This window comes from Lentinula edodes, assembly GCF_021015755.1.
Source record: "Lentinula edodes strain Le(Bin) 0899 ss11 chromosome Unknown C8R40scaffold_4, whole genome shotgun sequence".
Taxonomy (NCBI): domain Eukaryota; kingdom Fungi; phylum Basidiomycota; class Agaricomycetes; order Agaricales; family Omphalotaceae; genus Lentinula; species Lentinula edodes.
Genome location: NW_025764310.1, coordinates 310,861 through 330,283, shown reverse-complemented (window position 1 = coordinate 330,283; position 19,423 = coordinate 310,861). Strand labels below are relative to the sequence as shown.

The following is a 19,423-nucleotide window of genomic DNA, read 5'->3' as shown; positions in this document are numbered from 1 at the left end:
CTGGACAACTTGTTCCAAAATGGGGGTGTATATGTCTTGGATACCAGAAGATCTAAACTCCTTCAATGGCATATCCAGAAATTTATTCAAAGTCTCTTCGGGATCATCTGCTCTCCCAACCATGCGACAGACTGTCTGTGCTATCAAAAAGCTATTTCCTGTCTGTTTGACCAGTCTAAGTATGACGTCCGGAGAAGGCCACCTTCCATCAATGGATGCATCTTGGGTTTGGATAGTCCTTAGTTCCGCTTCATAGAACTTTTGAATATCCTCCTCAGCGTCTGAGGAACTGAGATATTTGTCCATGTCATATGAGATCACTATACTTGAGGACGCGTTGGAGCCATCCAGTTGGCTACTAATCACTGTAGTAGGTCTGCTGCTGACAATGACCTTGAGATTAGGGACTTGCTTTACACCTGACCCCAAGCCCTGCAACAAGTTGATTACCAGATTTTTCCCTGGAGAGTTGTATGCGTATTGATCGGGAACACATTCCTCGAGCGAATCAATAACCAGTATTACCAGGTTTGGCTCGCCTCCCGACTTCTCTATGTCTAAGACTGAATTGCTCATTGGCTTCACGATGAGCTCTTCGAACTGCTTGGTTGGTTCCCAATCAGTCGCGACCGATCGTATTGATTGACCACCATTCAAGATGGACTCGAGATAATAAAGCAAGTTCCTACGATAGCGCGGGTCCTTTTCTGCAAGCTGATAGGCAAGAGTCGGAATGATAACATTTGCATTACCACTTTCAACGAGGACTCGGGTGCAAAGGAAATCAACAACAACAACTTTCCTTGATAGGTTTGTTACCGTTGTAGGATCAAATTTCTTGATTACTTCGGCGATGATAGATGTCTTTCCTGAGGCAGGAGGGCCATTGAGCCAAAATATGCGATGGGTATCACTTCCTGATACCCATTCGGCAATCCTGGAAATGACCTTGGTACGAGTATCTGGATGACAAGCCTTCCTCACAGCCTTGTCAGACTCTGCGGTTTGGGATCGAGGTATGTCATCCAAAAGTTCTACATTCAGTTAATATCAATGCAAAGGCATGAAGATGGTCAGTTCTAAACTAACGCTTTGCTCTCATTCTCTATTTATTATTAAATCAGTATGAGTAAATAACGAGGAGGGACCATACAGCACCGTAGTGTTCTTCTCGCTTGCAAGAACCGAGTGAAGCTAGGGAAAATTGTAGATGTTCTTCAGACCGATACACTGATAACAGAGAAAATGATAAGTACCATCATGCCACTAATCATATCGTTCAACTCTGACACGATTTCTGCCAGATCATTGGCGTACATTGAGGATTTAACGAGGGCAGTGGCTGTAGAATCATGCTTATATTTGGTTGCAATAGCTTCGAGTTTTTTCCGAGAATATTCATCACTCCACTATCAATCATTGAGATCATGTCCAGAAAATCAATTTTAGAGAGGACGACTTCACTAGTATGACTCGTTATCTCTGATTTGTTCTTTCACTGCATTTTCACCTTGATAATGATTCACTGTGCTAACAAATCGATTCAGCTTCTCCTTCAGATCTTTGAGCTGCTTTGCATTCTTCCTATTCAGCTGGCATGATATTCAGTTTACAATATGTGAGCTTGTGGTTCGAAATGAACACTGACCGAGAACTTCTCCTCTACAAATGATACACCTTCCAAAGCGGCACTCAAAAATGGGACCGGTAGGTCTCCAGCAATGCGCTTGAATAGCGACCACGAGTCTTCAAGCCCAGCTACCATAGTCTCGTGTCGCCCAGCGAAACGTTGAAGCCAGGTGAGCGGGTTATAGCTAGATTTTTTAGCTGGAGTGGCCTTTAAGGTATCCGGAACAGATTTCGAGGCTGGCAAGTGTTAGAATATAATCACGTTATATTCAGCAGCAATGGCAGTAAGAGATAGAGTGCACACAGCACTGTAGTTGATCACACAGATCAAACGATGAAGGAGTAAAGAGAACTGCTTATTCGACAAGACGAATACTACAGGTTTATATACAAGTCCAAGGTAGACGATGTCATGTTACAGCTAAACGTAGCGAGAGAGGAAGGAAGTACAATACGATGTATCCTACTGGTAGTCCTATAGTAATAGTACACGATGGTGGGATTGATAACACGACGGTGAGACTGATAACACGATAGTGAGATAGTAGTTTGTAATAAGAGAACGATGTTCCATAGATGGTATGTGAGTCATCAAATGTTAACAGCAAGGCAACAAGTGTGCTACGAGTTTGAGTCGATGCTTGACCTGAGGATGTCATAGTGTAGAAGTACTACAGGTTTAAAAAAAAAACTGGTCAATAAATAAGCAGTAGCATTCTGCAGTGTGTTTCAATTAAGGTTGGGTGTGTTGTTGGTGTGGTTCATTGCAAGCGAACCTGCGTGATGAATCGTAAGCTGTGCTCTCGATCCTGGATATTATAGCAATGAAAATCATCTGGAGAGGTCATAGAGCCAATCTTTGGGGATTTTCGAATTTGGTGATATAAAAGTCAGGCATGGATACCTGCAGGCCCAGCCATTTTGTCAATATACTGTTCAACATTACAGTTCATCTCACCAAAGTTTTTTTTTGCAAAGTGAGGCTTGAGCCAAATCTCTGGCTTATGGTTTCGACAATTAAGCGGAGCAGAACATGACCACGCCTTGAGAGCTCAATTGCTGAACGTTCTCTCCTGCCCCCCTCAATTTCCTGTCAAAAAATGCCTTCACCCATTCACTCACTCAGATATTGTCGGACTGATTGGTAGATACACATCCATGGATGCATATATTCATAATGGGAGCCAATTTCGGGAGTTTATTCAACTTCAAAAATGAAAAGATATAACAGAGTGCTACTTACAATTTCCAGCAGCACGTAATAGAATTGCATTTTGGCCACACTCAAAATTCTCCTCCACACGCTACCCACCTGGTCAACACTTTCATGAACGAGGAGAGGAGGAATCAGCAATTGCTCAATTTCGTTTTTGAAACAATCCTATGACATGCTGACCCCCACAAGAAACATGTTTCACTGACCACGAACCTTCACGGCGGGTTACCATCTTCGGCACAAACTCAGGCTCCATTCCGTTACCCAGACCAAGCTCTCCTTGAGGCCCAAACCCCCAGGAAAATAGTACACCATCTTGAGTTGTGGCCATGTTATATCGAGGTCCTGCAGCAATATGAACAATTGGATCATTGACGGATCCATCAGGAAAGTCGACAAGAACAGGCTCTGTGACAAATCCTCTTCCATGACAACCATCCTCTCCTCTCAATGCTTCGTGATCGTCGGCAAGTCCCAGTTGACCATCATCACATCGTCCACATGCATATACTTTTCCTTGGGATGTGAGGAACAGTGTATGGTGTTCCCCTCCCGCTATTGAAACCACACGATCTAACTGTCCCAATTCTTCAAAGTTCAAGCTGATAACCTTCGCAGGCTGATCAACACTCAGGTCGCGCTCTTTCAGCGGCTCTCCAGTCCCTGTATGACCCATACTATTCAATCCCCATGACCAAACTCCGCCGGTAGTGTCTATAGCAAAGGACGTGTTTTGTCCAGCGCTCACGTATACAGCCTTGCGATTACGGCGTCCCAGAACGACCTTTTGAGGTACGGTAGCGTCGACTTTATGTCTAGCAAGAACTCGACGGCCAAGTCGACCATCTTCACTCATACCCCAGGTGTAGACATTGCCATGAGTTGTTAGGACTACGATGTGGTTATCGCCGCATGCGATGGAGGTGACTTTTTCGATCACTCCTGCGACTTTCCGAGTGAAGTTTAAGATTGGAACGGGAAGGAATTGACGGGACGTCTTATTCGCGAAGAGATTTTGGCCTTCGTGATCCTGATGAACAAAGAAATTATTTAGGCCCCCTAGATGGCACTATTGCACACATACGCGGAACGTTCCCCATATTCGAAGCTCCCCTCGATCACTAACTGCAGCACTGACATTATCTCCGGCGACGACTCGCACTGCACGGAAACCTTCATCTATAAGCGCCTGTACTGGATGAAAGTTGGATGACAATTCATCCTTATCCAGATAAGACCCTGGATGTTCGGGGTTTTGTACGCCTTCTGTAATTCGTCCAAGAGCTGCATCATCATTCACACCAGCTGACCAAATCTAGAATGAATGATATACATGTATACGTCAGTTACAAGATGATTAAACAAGAATGGAATACTGCCTACAGACCGTTCCCTTCTCATCAAGAAGTAGGGTATGCATTCCTCCTGCAGCAATGCTGACTATCCCGGCACCTGGTTCAAGCCCGAAAGCACCTTCCGACATCTTTCTCTCTGCCCAGATATGTCTTTTTGGTCTTGGATATTCGGTAGTATTTTCTCCAAGGCCAAGTTGACCATAGTTATTGGTTCCCCAGATAAAGAGGTGGAGCCCCGGGCGCAGAGTCGCAGGGGTATTTGGGAGGGGAAGGAATGCCAGATTGATTGAGTTGCGTTGTTGTCTTGACTGAGATCTGAGCTAGTAAAGAAAGCAAGAGGAAAGGCTCTGAGTCTGTTCCGGGACCGAAGAAACGCTCATGTGAAATTCACGTTACAAATCATGCATTTGGTGAATTTGAATACTATTACTAATAGATAGACGCGTCGGCAGCTTGTATCTATACCGCGTAATCTGGGCGGCCTACCATAGCAATAATATGGGGCCTCAACTAATCAATCAACACGTGTCAAGTCCACTTAAACCAGTCCCACATGCATTTATAAAAGTGTCCGCGATAGTGTCAGTCAAGGATATACCGTCAAACTGAATTACAGCAATAAGCTTTCATCAAGCTGGTGACAGAAATGTGAAGCTTACAGCAATATTCTGACATGGAGTGGCCTCATTACAGTCTAGAAGAACACCAGGTCTGGTGGGAGTTCCGGATCCCTGTAATCATTATAAATAGGTGAACAGGCAGATATGAAGCATCCCGAGCTGAAATTATACGCACCACGAAATTTTCATATGTAACATCTGAAATTTCCAAGGTTCCGGTATCATCAGTTCCTCCCTAAAAAATGCTACATTTATTAATCATTTGAGATGAACGTGAGCACATACCATCCAGAAGGCACTGATATCTAATATCAGATCACAGTACGAGTTAAATGAGTGGATCAGAATATTAAATGCAGAAACATACAGATGGAATAAGCCGCAGCATCCTATGGTAGTAGTCATTAATAAATGCCTGATTGTAAATAGAGATAACTCACGAGTGTGAAGCCAGTGTAAGTGACATTTTTCACCGTTCCTTGACAGTTGGGATAACTCTTGATCATCACTCCGGCGTCGGAGTTTGATATTGTAACATCACTGTAGAACACATTCTGAGGACCGAAAGACACATATCAACCTACCAGAATATCAGGGAAGTAGGAAGGAAAAGAAAGGTACCTGAACATCAACTCCCGTTGCACCGGAGCCAAAGGAGCCAATATTGCATCCTAGGGATTTGTATTAGTTCAGCAAAATAGAAGGCTGACAGCAGCTCCAACCAGCGGTGAATATGCAAGTGATCCTTTCAGCTAGGAAGCCCTGCCCACTCAAGTCAGAGAACAACGTGAGATAAAAGAGTAAAAATTTTCAGGCAGACATTGGTTGGAGTTTTGACTGTAACACATTCATCTATCTCAGTTGTAAGAATTTTTACGGACTTCATGACAGACAACAGTAAACATACCTCCATTCTGTAACATGGAAGATTTATAAATAAAGCATATCATAATGGGTACTTGAGTTTTACTTGGGTACCTACCTCAACTGAGACGTCGTGTACATAGTTGTTGTTGCCACTCACATCGAAGCCGTCAGTCTCCCCTGATAAGTTGAACATCGAATGAATTACTGCAACAAGCAAAAGTAGAGAGGCAACCAACCTATTGTGATATATGGAACTTAGCAGAAGTATCCCGAAGGATCTACTGTATTCGTCAGTTCATGGTACAGTACTTTGTAGAATATTCTAGTACTTATGCATTTTATTATAAAGGCTCGGGTAGAGAACCAAATAATAATCTTAACCTACATCATAACCCTAGCATACACAACAGGTTATGGGCCCCGGCCGTAACTGAAACTTCTCGCTATACTCAGCTCTCCCGACGCTCTCATTCCCCCACACTTGTAACCGCAGCATCCCAACAAGCTCACATACAAAATGTCGGACTCCACTACTAGTGCTTACCGAATTCAGCATCTTTCCGGTGTCGAGAATTACTCCACCTGGAAAATTAAAATGCTTGACATCCTGACAGACATGGGCCTCGAGGACTATGCCCTTGGCACCATATCCCCACCAAACGATGCTACTGCTCAAACAGCTTGGGACAAAAAGAACCGACAAGCATTATCTGCCATACGGTTAAGGGTTGGAGATGAGCCCTTGATCTACATCTCTGATGCGGCCTCCGCAAATGCGGCATGGACCACGCTGTCAGATATGTATCAACCCAAAGGAGCTATTGGCATTGTGTCAGTACGTCGAAAATTGTTCCGTACCCAATGCCAGGAAGGTGAAGATGTTAATGAACACATACGCACCATGACTCGATATCACAAGGAACTTGCTTCGCTGGGCTCTAAGCTCAGTGAAGATGAGTTTTCTATTACCCTTCTCACATCCCTTCCAGACTCCTGGGACTCGTTCATTCAAGGAGTTGACACCACCTCACTTTCAGACTCGACCAAATTGGTTTCCCGCATCCTGGAACAGTCTTGCCGAAAATTTGCCAAGCCAAGCTCTGATGACATTGCACTTCCTGCCAATAGATTCAAGGGCAAAGCTGGCAAATCATCAACAGCATTGAATTCCGCCTGCCATGGCTGCGGCCGATCTGGACATTTTATCAGCAATTGCCGAGACACTGCTGCTGGCAAAACATACACAGCCCAGCAAAAGAAAGAAAATTATGAACATACCATGCGGAACCGCTCACGGCCCAACAAATCTCACCGTGCACATATTGTTCAGGAGGATCAGTCTGCAGAAACTGACTATGCCTTCATGGGACAGCACACAGACAACAGTTTGCCTGCAGATACTTGGCTAATAGATTCTGCATGTACCAAGCACATTATACAAAATAAATCACACTTTTCCACTTATTTTGAGACTCCTGGACACTCAGTAAAAGGCTTTGGTGAATCACCTGCCATTGGGCAGGGTACAGCAACTGTGGCAACTCATGTAGGCAAACATGCCTTCAACATCACCCTACAGAATGCATTGCATGTTCCAAATGCACCTTTCAACTTGATCAGTGTTGGGTGCATAACTCAGGCAGGTTTCACTGTCAAGTTCACCACCAACTCAATCTCAGTAATCTCTTCCGGCCCTTCCCCGCGTGAAATAATCCATGGAAGGCGAGTTGGTAATCTATATGTTGTCAAGATAACTCGTGGCACAGCTTGCTTGTCACCATCTCAACATCACCCACAATCTGTCCCTAACAATGCTGAAACCTTAGCATTTCCATCTCTCCCTACTGCACGTTCCTGGAAGGAATGGCACTGCACACTTGGACACATCACTGCAAAATCTGTAAAACTTTTACATGACAAAGGGATGGTGACTGGCATGGTAGTAGACACTACTAGTGAACTTGATTTTGATTGTGATGCATGCACACGAGCAAAACAACATGTTCAGCCATTTCCAAAAGAAGCAGAACGGAAATATACAGAAATTGGTGAAATGACATTTACCGATGTATGGGGACCGGCACGCACATATGGCATCAATCGAGAACGATATTTTGTTTCATTCACTGATGGAGCCAGCCGCCGAACGATCATCTACTTCTTGAAGCAAAAATCTGAAGTAGAAGGAAAGACAAAATCATACATTGAGTACATACTCACTCAAACTGGAAAGCGCTGCAAAGCCTTTCGTTTTGACAACGGCGGTGAATACATTTCAACTGCCATCAGGAATTATCTGTCATCGAAAGGAATCCGTTTGGAGTATACAGCTGCACACTCACCGCAACAGAACGGAGTTTCTGAACGATTAAACCGCACAATTATTGAACATGCCCGAGCAATGCTTGCTCACTATGATTTACCCTTATTTCTCTGGCCCGAAGCAGTTGCATATGCAATATATTTGAAAAATAGATCACCCACATGGGCACTGACAAAATACATTACTCCCGAAGAAGCTTTCTGGAAAAAGAAACCAGACATCAGCACCTTACAAGAATTTGGCTCACCTTGCTGGGTTCTGCGTCAAGATGGCCAGAACCAGAAACTCATCTCAAAATCACGCCCATTCCGCTTCACTGGTCTATCTGATGAATCACGCGCATGGCGATACTACAACCCTGAATCAAGGAGAATTCAGACCTCCCGAAATGTGGTATTCAATTCAAAAGGGGCCAAAACCGAATCCACTGAGATAATTCCTACACCGGCACTCGAGGGGGAGCAGAAGGAATCTACAATCTCTGAAAACCAATCAGTCAAGTCTCCGCCTTCGGAATTAAATCAAAACACACTCACTGAGTCACTTCAGCCATCCACCCCTTCACCTATAACTCCACCACGCCCACTTTCCCCACTTACACCTCTCCCATCTCCATCTCCATCTCCATCTCCATCCATATCAACTGCATACCAGAAACCAAAAGCACCTCAAGACATTAGCAGCACTATCAGCACTGAAAACATCATCTCTGGAAAAAGGACAGCTCGATCAGCACCCACTCTGAATTACCGGCTTTTGAACAATCCAGACTCCCACTCACCCAAACGACCGGATGCTTGGAAAATCAGGGTACCCGGTCCTGAGCTTGATTCTGACCCCAATACTGTTGCCATTGCTTTTCCATCCTTCCAACAAACTTCTGTCAGTGAACCTCTAACTGTCACTGAAGCTCGATCCCGTCCTGATTGGCCAAAATGGAAAGAAGCAATGGATACTGAAATTGAACAACTCAAAAATCTCAATACTTACCGGCTCACACCATGTCCACCTGACCGTGTCCCAATCACAAATAAATGGGTATACCGTGTCAAACGCGATGCTGATGGAAATATCACCCGATACAAAGCACAACTTGTGGCCAAAGGCTTTTCTCAAATCCCGGGCATAGACTTTGATGAAACCTTTGCACCAGTTGTCCGAATGGAAACAGTACGGCTCCTCATTTCCATTGCCGCCCGATTTAAGCTCAAAACTCATGTTGTTGATGTGATCGGTGCATACCTAAATGGAAAACTGGATGAAGAAATATACATGACACAGCCAGAGTGCTATGAAGATGGAACCACACGAGTGTGTAAACTTGAACGCTCCCTCTATGGCTTGAAGCAAGCCGGTCGAGTCTGGAATCTCACTTTGGACTCCAGCTTTAAAGAACTTGAGTTCACGCGTCTTCTCTCAGACCAATGCGTGTACATTCGGAGATCCCCAAAAGGGATAGTTATTATTGCTGTACATGTCGATGATATGTCCATCTTTGCATCCTCTGATGAACTCATGACCGAAGCAGAATCACAACTTGAGTCTAAATTTTCGATCAATAGACTTGGTTCTCTCCGCCAGCTTCTTGGAATAGAAATTCACCAAACTAAAGACTCCATTATTCTTACACAAACCCAATATCTAACTCGAACATTGAAAAAATTTGGCATGACTGACTGTAAACCAGTTGCCACTCCCATGGACACCCATGTTAAACTCTCTCGCATTCCTGAAACTGAATCACATCCAGAAATCAAAGCTGTATATCAAAATATGATAGGATCCTTAATGTATGCTGCCATTACCACTCGCCCTGATATCTCCTTTGCCGTCCAAGCTCTCTCCCAGTTCAACCTGAACCCCGGACCCATCCATTTCACTGCCGCCAAACGTATCCTTCGTTATCTCAAAGGCACACTCAATCTTGGCATCAAATATTCTTGTTTAAATGACCTAGAACCAGTACTATTCAGTGATGCAGATTGGGGAAATGGTATCGATGACCGAAAATCAATCACTGGTTATGTGTCAAAGCATGCAGGGGGAGCTATCACTTGGAACTCAAAGAAGCAACCTACTGTTGCACTCTCGAGTATGGAAGCCGAGTATTTAGCTTTATCGGCAACTACTCGCGAAGCGCTCTGGCTTCGTACTCTATTTTCTGAACTTGGCCTACCATTTAAACACCCTCTCGATATCTTCGTTGACAACCAAGGCACCATTGCATTTGCTCAAAATTCTGGATTTCACACTCGCTCGAAACATATCGACATTCGGCACCACTTTATTCGCGAGAACATTACCTCTGACAAGGTATCAGTTCACTACTGTGCAACTGAAGATAACATAGCCGATATATTAACAAAAGGACTTGATCAAAACAAGCACGAACATTTCCTCGAGCTCCTCGGGATGTGTCGAGCTTGAGGGGGAGTATTGTGATATATGGAACTTAGCAGAAGTATCCCGAAGGATCTACTGTATTCGTCAGTTCATGGTACAGTACTTTGTAGAATATTCTAGTACTTATGCATTTTATTATAAAGGCTCGGGTAGAAAACCAAATAATAATCTTAACCTACATCATAACCCTAGCATACACAACACAACCGATATGAGAAGCAATGATAGACATGTCGTGAGCCACATTACTAGAATTTGGACTGTGAGGCTGAAAGTACTAAGGTTTGAGAGTTCCTGATACTGACTTGTTACCTGCGAGGAGGTTATCAGCGGTACATAATAAAGACAGTCTAAAATAATTGACAGACCAATAATCGTAACATGGAACATGGGTGCATCAAAGAGAGTAATCTCAGTGATTTCTACACTGAATTTCACTTGTCAACAGGTATATGAGTAAAAATACGGACTCAAGGATTACATACTTGTTGCAAGTTTGGAAACGGATGAGACGAGGCCGATCAGGGAAAAGTGAAAGCTATGAGTGGGGATTATTCAGTAACATGTTGAGGTAGCAGCAGTAAGGACCATACATCGCCACCCTCGCGATAGCGGTATCCATTCCCTGGTATCAGATGAATAATTTTGGGTAACGTCCCATTATACTATGAATTGAGAAACTCACCAAAAATTGCGCCAGGTCCGTTCAAAAGAATATTATCGCAATTCTAAAGGTCCCAGAGGTTAGAAAGGTTCATTCAACGTAACCTTGCAGGAGATAAGCACCTCGAAAGTAAGCATTGTGCCAGTTAGGTCAGGATTGAAGGGTAAATAGATATCTCCAGCAATATGCAAATTCCAGTTCATGGCGTCATCGAATGTTACAGTTGATCTGATGAAACGAAAAAAAGAACGAAAAATATTAATGATGGATTGCTTCATCGAACATAGAACAGCGATAACTAACGCAAGTAGATAATCTCCAGCAGGGACGTAGAGGAGCACATCGGTAGCAACTGTGGTTGTGACTTGGGGTATAACGCATTCCTGCCAGGCCTTTGTCAATGCAGGTCCCAAATCAGTGGTGTTATCAGCGACAGCGCCTATGAAGAAGATGTTGGGATTAGTATCCAAGCCTCTGTAATTCGAGAACGCACCGTAGTCGAGTACACTACACTCGATGAAACCAAAGGCTGTCTGAACCCAGGAACCCAGGAGCAGAAGAGCACCAATGAGTAGGAAAAAAGACATAGCTCATGGTAGGCCTAGTATGTCTGAACAATCTTTTTAAATGAGAATGGGTGAACCTTGGCTTAATCTCCGTTTGGATATCGGGCGACTTTTCAAGGAATTTGAAAATTATGACATGAAGGTGGTGGTGACCAGTGGGCCGCGATGGAACTGCAAAGAGCTTGTGGGTGAGGAGTGAGAATTTGGTGAGGAAAGTACGAGGAAGAGAACTAACTACGCATTCCGTACTTCCGGAGCACGTGTGAAAGCGAGCTAAAGTTTATAATATCAATAGGGGTGCTCTTCTCTGCCTCTTCGAAGTTCTTCTCCTCCTTCACAAAATACAATAAATATCTGGAAACATTTTGGTTAGTTGAGTTGATCTCAAAATTTAATCACTCTATGTTTCGTTTGGTTTGGAGAACGGGCCGCCTGCATAAGCCTGTGTGCATCTTTAAGATACGCACCCTGCCTGTTTTGGTCGTTTTCCTCCCATGATCATTTATTATACATGCGCACCACCAATTCACCATCACTTGTATGTCTGGCCCATTTATTCGAAGAGTCCCCATGCTCATTCTGGGAGGCAGAGAAGAGTGCATAAACAATGAGACCCTGAGTTATTTATGATTGAATGAATCAACTCTTCAAAGCTTTCACCTATAGGAACTTTGCGATGAGTAAAAAATCGCCCCGAGACACACATATTTTGTGCCTTTGAACGGAATATGTCATGAGTACAAAGTTTTTGTTGTGATATTTACAACAAGAAACATTTACTCTGAATCAAATTGTGTTACTGATCAGGCTGCTAATTAACCATGCACAAAAGTCACCCGAAATGCCATGATCTTCTTTGGGAATGTAGAATGAGAGGAAAGTGGAGATATCATCTGCAGTAGGGCGTCTAGAGGGCATTGGATCCCAACAGCTGCTTACAAGTTCCGGAAGATCCCCCGACATTTGCGCCAGTGAGGCAGGAATTTCCGGCCTACATCCTCGCAAAACTTGGGAGATGACTGCAACATCATATTTAATGTCTTGAAATGGAACTTTCCCAGAGAGTATCTACAGCAAAAAAAATCAGAATCATCTCTATCAGCGCATATGAAAGCTCAACCTCAACCACAGTGCACCCAAACGCATAGATATCTCGAGATTTTGGCTGGATAAGATGGAATAATTTGGGATCAAGGATTTCCGGAGACATCCAGCGGACTGAACCACGTAAATTCAATGATTTTTCATGAAGACTAGGTGATTCCGTCACAAGTGCAAGTCCGAAATCAGCGAGACAACAATTAAAATCATCCATGATGAGGATATTTGCCTTAGCACAGATTGTCAGTTTAACAAATAGAATATCTCTTTGGAATTGCGAGTTACTGACTCTCCGTATGTCACCATGTATTATGGGCGGATCTAATCCATGCAAATACTGTAGTCCATCTGCTACTTGGGAGATCTATGATTGTTTGAGTTGGAAAGTCATGGATATAAATTCATATGTGCAATTACCCAAGGGAGCCGGTTTTGTTCGGGATGGTTTTCCAAATATGTCATGATGTTTCCGTTTTTCATCCATGGAGAAATGAAACAATAGCTTGGAGAGAAGAGGATTTCATTCACGCCGATGAAAGGCAATACATTTGGATGATCCAATTGTTTCCACACCAATGCTTCCTCACAGAATTCCTGCAGAATTCCATGCACTTGCATCATTTGGGCAGAAGAATTTTTAAATACCTTCAGCACTTGCTGGCTAACCTTACCATTTGAAGTAAAAATTCTCAGAACCTTGAGGCAAACATTCATGTTATTTAACCTCCCTAGCCAAATGTCCTGCAAGTAATGATGAAATTCAAAACAAAAATAACGCTGAACAAACTACTTACTGCAAATCCACCACCTGATACTGCATGTGTTCCTATCCTGATCACATCATTGACAGAAAAGGAGTTTGGTAACACGCAGAATGTTTTAGCCAGGTATCGCAGGGCCTTCAAACACTTCCGTCTATATTGCGACGTGAAATTCTCCTCGAAGGTTATTCAATCTCTTGAAAATATGCAAGCGAGACCTTTATTTACCTCTCTCCGAAAGTCAATTATTTGATATCCTGTGCTCAGTCGAGGGAGCTGTCGAGTTGCGTTCAGCTCCTATCGGATCAGCATTTGGCTGTTAGTCTCAGCCTCACTTGGCTCCATTTAGGTGCTTACTTCCTGAAGCAAATCCATTACATGTTCCACCCAATCGACTCCCAATTCCCAAAGCCATTTCCAGGGGTCCGCAACCTCCGATAGCACAAGTGCACGAAGCTGTGCTGTATCATAAATGAAGTCCAATGATGCATCTGTTTTGGAGATAGACCAGATTTGATTGCCAGATATAGTGCTGGCGAATATGAATATTGAATTGCCTTGCACTGATATACTGCATATAGAACTGCAATCTTGAATGAATGTAATAAGGTGTTGCATAAGATGCGGACAGTACTCCAAGAGTCTTTCCGAATGCCTGATAAAGTGAAAGTGATGTGATCTAAACGTTAATTTAGTATATCCAAATGGAAAATATAGGACAATCAAGAGGTACCGAGTAAGGACCCAATGATACACCATTTCTGATAGTGGCGCGATTATGTCTGAGCCTTGGGAGCAGAGGGTGTTCATTTTGGAGAGGAACTTCATACTGCTTTCCAGCAAGTGTCGAGACATGAGTAGCTCAGGGGAATGATCAGTAGGGCAAACGCGAGTAGGTACCCAATCCAGCCAGTGGGTTGCTCGAGTGACCTGATATGTAGTGCTGGGTATTGAACCAGGTGGTATAATACAGGATGGTATAATACATGTATTATACCGTATTATACCTTTGCTACCATGAGGCCTAGAAATCTGATGTATTATATGTATTAAAACCCTTGAGCTTTACTGTGAGTTGCTACAATATCTTGTGCATTATAGTACTTCTGTAGTGAATAGATTATTTACCTATAAATCTTGTTGTCACTTATAGAGGTGTAAGGCCAAAGCGATCCGATGATATCTGTATCTGATTTGCCTGCCTAAGATTTTTGCTTTTTTTGTCGCATCGCGTCGCGTCGATCTGCCTCATCACCTGTAATGCTTACAGATGAAGACTATCAGATGCTCCTGGAGGCTTCTGTCTCCTTCTTGGAGAGGAAAGACTTTGGAATAGTAGAGCTTGAGGAAGTTATGGATCAAGTATTTGGCCAAAATAGAGGAGGGGAGGATGCAAAAGCCTGGTCCATGCACTGGACTCAGTTATCACTGTATGAAGAGCAAGCTCAAGAAGGTAGAAGTATTGGGCCACCACCAAAGGTAGAGATATATCCATCAACTCTCGAAGCTTGAATTACTGAATGTTTGTTAGATTCCATCGCACTCAAGAGATGACTCAGATTTAGACAGACCCTGCCAACCTCAGCACCAGAACGAATTGGAATCAGAAGAACCAGGCCAAACTCAGCTCAGCAATGCATTGCTTCAGAACACTGTAGCTGATCGTGAACGTGAACGACAGGAGCGATTGTCAAATGGCAACATTTCACCTCGAGAAATTCACAAAACTGGGAAACGACCTTGTGACATTTGTGTCAGTATAGCAATAGAGAGGATAATCACAGGAAAGAATGGGAAGGCCACCAAAATCTACTATTGCATTGGTTGTGATGCAGACCGCAGTAATAATGCACGTACTCGAGCATTTCCTCATGCTATTCAATGCGAGGTCAGATCTTATGTCTTGAATATGTCCTGTACTTACTTTCTGCCCAGTCATTGGAACGGAACTGGCCCAGCGAGTTTAAGAAAGTCCAAGCCGAGATGGCAAAACAATCAGGGGAGAAAACCTCAACAGGTAAATCCACTGCTCCATCAGTCCGAGGTAAGAAGCGCAAGATTGAAGATGAAAGTCATGAGCGGGAGCCAATTCTCACATCCGTATCACCATTGGATCCTACATCTACCCAGACTGGGTTAGATACTGCAGCTCAGCCAGCTCTTGAAGCCTCATGGGGTGAGGTTACAAAGCTTACAGCTGCTCGCCAGGCTCGGATTGATTACTTTTTACTCCGCTTCATTATATGTTGCGCAATTGCATTTTCAATAACGGACAATGGGTTTTTCCGGGACTTCATTCATGCTCTGTGAGTGACTAATTCTAGTAACTTTCTATATCTGATGTTTCTCCAGGTGTCCGGCATACTCGCTTCCTGATCGGTCCAATTTCTTTACTGCCCATATTGCCGCTGAAGCAGCAAATGTGGCAAACCAAGTTCTTGTCTTCCTGGCAACATTCATCCACCTCACAATCTCATTCGATGGTTGGTCAAGCAAACGCGGTGATGAAATCTATACTGTTCACATCACTACACCTATGAGACGCTCATTTCTGGTGGATGGTTTGATCTTAACTGGGGAGTCTACTGATGCCGAAAGCTTATTTACACGGATTGGAGAAGTAAGTAATTGTCGATGCTCAATCGCTTGCACTTATATCAGTGTTAGATCATTATCCGCTATGTTGTTTACCGTTTTTCCATGATTGTTTCCGACACAACTGGAAATGTCAAGAAATGTCGCCGACTTATCTGTACAAAGTGGCCATGGATACTCAACTGTCCTGATCCCTGTCACCAACTCAACCTCATGATGAAGGATGTTATGGTTGGATCAAAAAAATATCCAAAAATTCTTGCATTTACGGAAGTAAGACCAGCTCAACTTCATTTTCATCCATTTCAGAAACTTATTATAGTCTCCACTAGCCTATGCGTATCGTCTCCGCTATCACCACATACTTCTCGCATAGCAATTATGGCAAATATCAGCTCAGGGATGAGCTCAAGAATGAACCCAGCCGACGCGGAATTCAGGTTGGCGGTGCAACAAGATTTTCGACTTTTGCTACCCACGTCCAGAGTATCATACGCTGTTCAGATGCAATGGAAAGATGTGTTTCAAAGGACCGTATCAAATTTGATACACCCGCGGTAAGTACTCCTCCATAAATCATAGTTTATGCCAGATATTCATGTCTTTCACAGACTAAAGAGTTACGAAAGTATATCATTCATGGCTCTGATCGTTTCAAATTTCAACTTCAGCTTCACAATGCAAATTTGCTACTACAACCTATTGCACGCGGCCTACTGACTCTCGAAGGACAGAACACAATGTGCTCCGATGTCTTTTTTGTCTTCATTGGCATTGCGATTGGTTTCACCCGTGTGTTTCAAGATCCAAGTAAGTCATGAACAAATCTATTGCTTTGTATATGACCAAATTGTGTACTGCAGCTAGTGATGTTTATTGTCATCGCGCTGAGACTTTTGCTGTTTTTGACCGCCGTTTTGATATATTCCTCAATGACTGTACAAAAGATATGTTTATCCTTGCTTATCTGCTTGACCCCAGTGCGTATTTTTCCCTATGGAGGACAAGCAGAAACTAACTTTCTAAAGTGTACTACCCAGATGGAGCTCTACGCCTTGAACTCCCTCCCCGATCTGAATTCAGGCAGAGCTCCTGTACACCTCTAGTCCGGCGCTTAATCGGATCGGCTCTTCAAATGCTTCAAAATGAACAAAAAAGAGAGCGATTGGGCACCGAGGAAGATGGGCGCACGATGGTAAAAGAGCTCACTGGTGAGAAACTCTGGATTCTATGACAACCGTTTCTGAGTTATTCTTTTGCAGCATATCTGTATCGCGAATCCCCCTTTGATATCCCTGTGAAGGATGCAAGTAAGCGGCTTGAATGGTGGAATCACATATCAAAAGACAGTGGTGCTTGTCAGGTTTCGGTGCGGGTTTCTTGCTAACTTATTGCATCCTCGCTTATATGTATTCTACTGCTTCAGAAACTCGGTATCAAACTTTTTAGTGTGTCACCATCCGAGATGTGCGATGAGCGAGGCGCCTCCAAGTTGTCAGGCCTTGATACTGCGAAGCGTAATGGCTTGACTGGTCAGAACTTAATTTGGATGGCTCAGCTTCAACAATATTGGCGGTATGGATTTTCGGATCCGAAATATACACACACGGCAAGACTTGACCTGGACCAGCCTTCCACTTCCAGCTCTATCCAGCTCCCAGCTCCGACTTTGAACGATCTTCTGAACCCGGCCGGTCCAGAGATAGACGAGGAAAACCTTAGCTTCAACATATCTGATCCATATGGGGCTACAGCACTTGAAGATGGGGAGAACGAAGACGACGAAGAGATGGATGATACGGGTGTCATTCCTATCATTACTCGAGCCAGCATTGACCGCCTCAAAATCGAGTCGCTTGTCAATTTGTCCTGTGGCAAACTGCTTGAGCGCTATGATCCGCCATCGCAGATGAAGAATGTTCCGAAGGAGAAGCCATCGAACACTCAATCACAACAAGCATCAAAAAAATGGAGTGCGAAGGACTCCGAGTGGTCTCTTGACAGTGTCTGGTAGATATTTAGTTGTTCAATACTTATAATACCTATGATACAAGATATAATACGTGTATTATACGGTATTATACCTAGAAAAAAAATTGCCTGCGGCGCTTACATAATACTGGTATAATACATATAATACGAGTGATACTTATCATACCACAAGCTCAATTCTTGATACCGTATCATACCAGACAGATTTTTATGATACCCAGCACTACTGATATGGGGGTTCTGAAGCAATCTTCAGATACAACATGGTCAGCGGGCTTTTGCTAAACAGTCGACACTCATTTATAGATATGCATCAAGTCAAAGTCAATGCAAATGAAGTAATTCAAGCAATAAATTCGAAAGCTGCATCTGCAAAACCTGTATTTTTGGCTAAGGGTCCGAAAGCAATTGGGAGCACTTCCCAGCAGTGAAAGCACTCAGAGCATATTGCTTTCAGTGCTTTCAGCACTGGGATCTGCTGGGATCTGCTCTCAGACCTTAGCCGAATATCCAGGTTTTGCAGATGTGTAGAGATGTCTACCTACAGTATGATGCACGGCGACTATCTTGAATTCATTGATTAATTTGAGGCACCCGGGTTGTGCCTAATTTTGCCCCGAAGATTGCATGTGCATACGATGCACAACATTCAGAAGCCTCTAGAGCTACTCATAGCCTCATACAGTGAATTAATCAGAACCAATCACTGTAATGCACCTGTAGCGATGGATCCCGACTTTTGGCCCCAGTGTTGATCGAGGAACAAAGCCATTTGCATTTGTGAATGAACACTCTCTAGGCTTCTCTAAGTTGCCTTTGGACTTCGATAAGATCTGGGTTGTTGTGAAGGACGGTGACATGTCTCCCTGGATTACAAATTCTCATTTGTTCAGGATGGACACACAATCCTGGTCACACACCAATCCACAGCTATCCACAGGCTTATACATCCCTCAGGCAAATACGCAGAAGGAAAGATGTAAAATGAAGCCAAAATAAGTCCTGAGCCGCCACCCGTGAGCTGCCAGTGAGAAGATGGGGGATGCACGATATGTATCCTTTGTACATATCACTGTTCGCCCTGTATTGAAATTTTGGTAAAAGGGAAGGCGAGGATTATTGATAACTTACCGCTATGTATCACCACATATTCTTGACCCTCTCTCACCACGTACTGAATCTGAAAGGATGTGACGCGCCAAATGTTGCAAAATAATTCTCATGTAACCAAGGCCATTTGTTAGTAACAGCTTGGCAGTTTCAAGTTGTTTAGCTGTTGTTTTTTCACCATTCTATGGTGTGCACTTGTCATATTCTTCCTTGTATCATGT

At 43.5% G+C, this 19,423-nt stretch overlaps 5 protein-coding genes across 5 annotated transcripts; 2 read left to right on the top strand and 3 right to left on the bottom strand.

Annotated features, from left to right (window-relative positions):
- Positions 1-2,884: 2,884 nt before the first annotated feature.
- C8R40DRAFT_1245460 (RCC1/BLIP-II) lies at positions 2,885-4,522 on the bottom strand. The gene is made up of 3 exons (XM_046233622.1): positions 4,233-4,522; positions 3,930-4,160; positions 2,885-3,875 (listed from the first exon to the last, which is right to left on the bottom strand). Exons 1-3 carry the CDS (start codon positions 4,326-4,328, stop codon positions 2,988-2,990), a joined length of 1,215 nt encoding a protein of 404 aa, XP_046090336.1. The 5' UTR covers positions 4,329-4,522; the 3' UTR covers positions 2,885-2,987.
- A 6,168-nt stretch (positions 4,523-10,690) lies between these two features.
- C8R40DRAFT_1166488 (pectin lyase fold/virulence factor) lies at positions 10,691-11,664 on the bottom strand (the record flags this gene model as incomplete). Its single annotated transcript, XM_046230857.1, has 8 exons — positions 10,691-10,725; positions 10,782-10,840; positions 10,899-10,951; positions 11,007-11,038; positions 11,099-11,141; positions 11,200-11,305; positions 11,381-11,516; positions 11,571-11,664. The coding sequence occupies 8 exons, from the start codon at positions 11,662-11,664 to the stop codon at positions 10,691-10,693; spliced, it is 558 nt and encodes a 185-aa protein (XP_046090335.1).
- A 1,012-nt stretch (positions 11,665-12,676) lies between these two features.
- C8R40DRAFT_1036035 (kinase-like domain-containing protein) lies at positions 12,677-13,670 on the bottom strand (the record flags this gene model as incomplete). The annotated part of the gene is made up of 4 exons (XM_046223552.1): positions 12,677-13,108; positions 13,162-13,338; positions 13,390-13,485; positions 13,539-13,670. Coding segments are annotated over 4 exons (837 nt in total), but the record flags the coding sequence as incomplete, so codon positions are not given.
- Positions 13,671-15,907: 2,237 nt separating this feature from the next.
- On the top strand, positions 15,908-17,342 carry C8R40DRAFT_586237 (ribonuclease H-like domain-containing protein). The gene is made up of 5 exons (XM_046235535.1): positions 15,908-16,125; positions 16,173-16,373; positions 16,433-16,657; positions 16,712-16,910; positions 16,964-17,342. The coding sequence occupies exons 1-5, from the start codon at positions 16,042-16,044 to the stop codon at positions 17,116-17,118; spliced, it is 864 nt and encodes a 287-aa protein (XP_046090333.1). The 5' UTR covers positions 15,908-16,041; the 3' UTR covers positions 17,119-17,342.
- Positions 16,964-18,249, top strand: C8R40DRAFT_1085678 (uncharacterized protein). Its single transcript, XM_046227324.1, has 3 exons — positions 16,964-17,311; positions 17,363-17,469; positions 17,527-18,249. Exons 1-3 carry the CDS (start codon positions 17,236-17,238, stop codon positions 18,112-18,114), a joined length of 771 nt encoding a protein of 256 aa, XP_046090332.1. The 5' UTR covers positions 16,964-17,235; the 3' UTR covers positions 18,115-18,249.
- The last annotated feature ends 1,174 nt before the right edge of the window (positions 18,250-19,423 follow it).

What these genes read in the sequence shown, in the direction of transcription:
- C8R40DRAFT_586237 (XM_046235535.1), top strand. Translation starts at nt 16,042, where the DNA reads ATGAGACGCTCATTTCTGGTGGATGGTTTGATCTTAACTGGGGAGTCT. An exon ending in TATTTACACGGATTGGAGAA is followed by an intron (nt 16,126 to 16,172) that starts GTAAGTAATTGT and finishes TATCAGTGTTAG; the next exon opens with ATCATTATCCGCTATGTTGT. An exon ending in AAATTCTTGCATTTACGGAA is followed by an intron (nt 16,374 to 16,432) that starts GTAAGACCAGCT and finishes AGTCTCCACTAG; the next exon opens with CCTATGCGTATCGTCTCCGC.
- C8R40DRAFT_1085678 (XM_046227324.1), top strand. Translation starts at nt 17,236, where the DNA reads ATGCTTCAAAATGAACAAAAAAGAGAGCGATTGGGCACCGAGGAAGAT. An exon ending in GATGGTAAAAGAGCTCACTG is followed by an intron (nt 17,312 to 17,362) that starts GTGAGAAACTCT and finishes ATTCTTTTGCAG; the next exon opens with CATATCTGTATCGCGAATCC. An exon ending in GTGGTGCTTGTCAGGTTTCG is followed by an intron (nt 17,470 to 17,526) that starts GTGCGGGTTTCT and finishes CTACTGCTTCAG; the next exon opens with AAACTCGGTATCAAACTTTT.
- C8R40DRAFT_1245460 (XM_046233622.1), bottom strand. Translation starts at nt 4,328, where the DNA reads ATGTCGGAAGGTGCTTTCGGGCTTGAACCAGGTGCCGGGATAGTCAGC. An exon ending in TTCTTGATGAGAAGGGAACG is followed by an intron (nt 4,161 to 4,232) that starts GTCTGTAGGCAG and finishes CATTCATTCTAG; the next exon opens with ATTTGGTCAGCTGGTGTGAA. An exon ending in GAATATGGGGAACGTTCCGC is followed by an intron (nt 3,876 to 3,929) that starts GTATGTGTGCAA and finishes TTTGTTCATCAG; the next exon opens with GATCACGAAGGCCAAAATCT.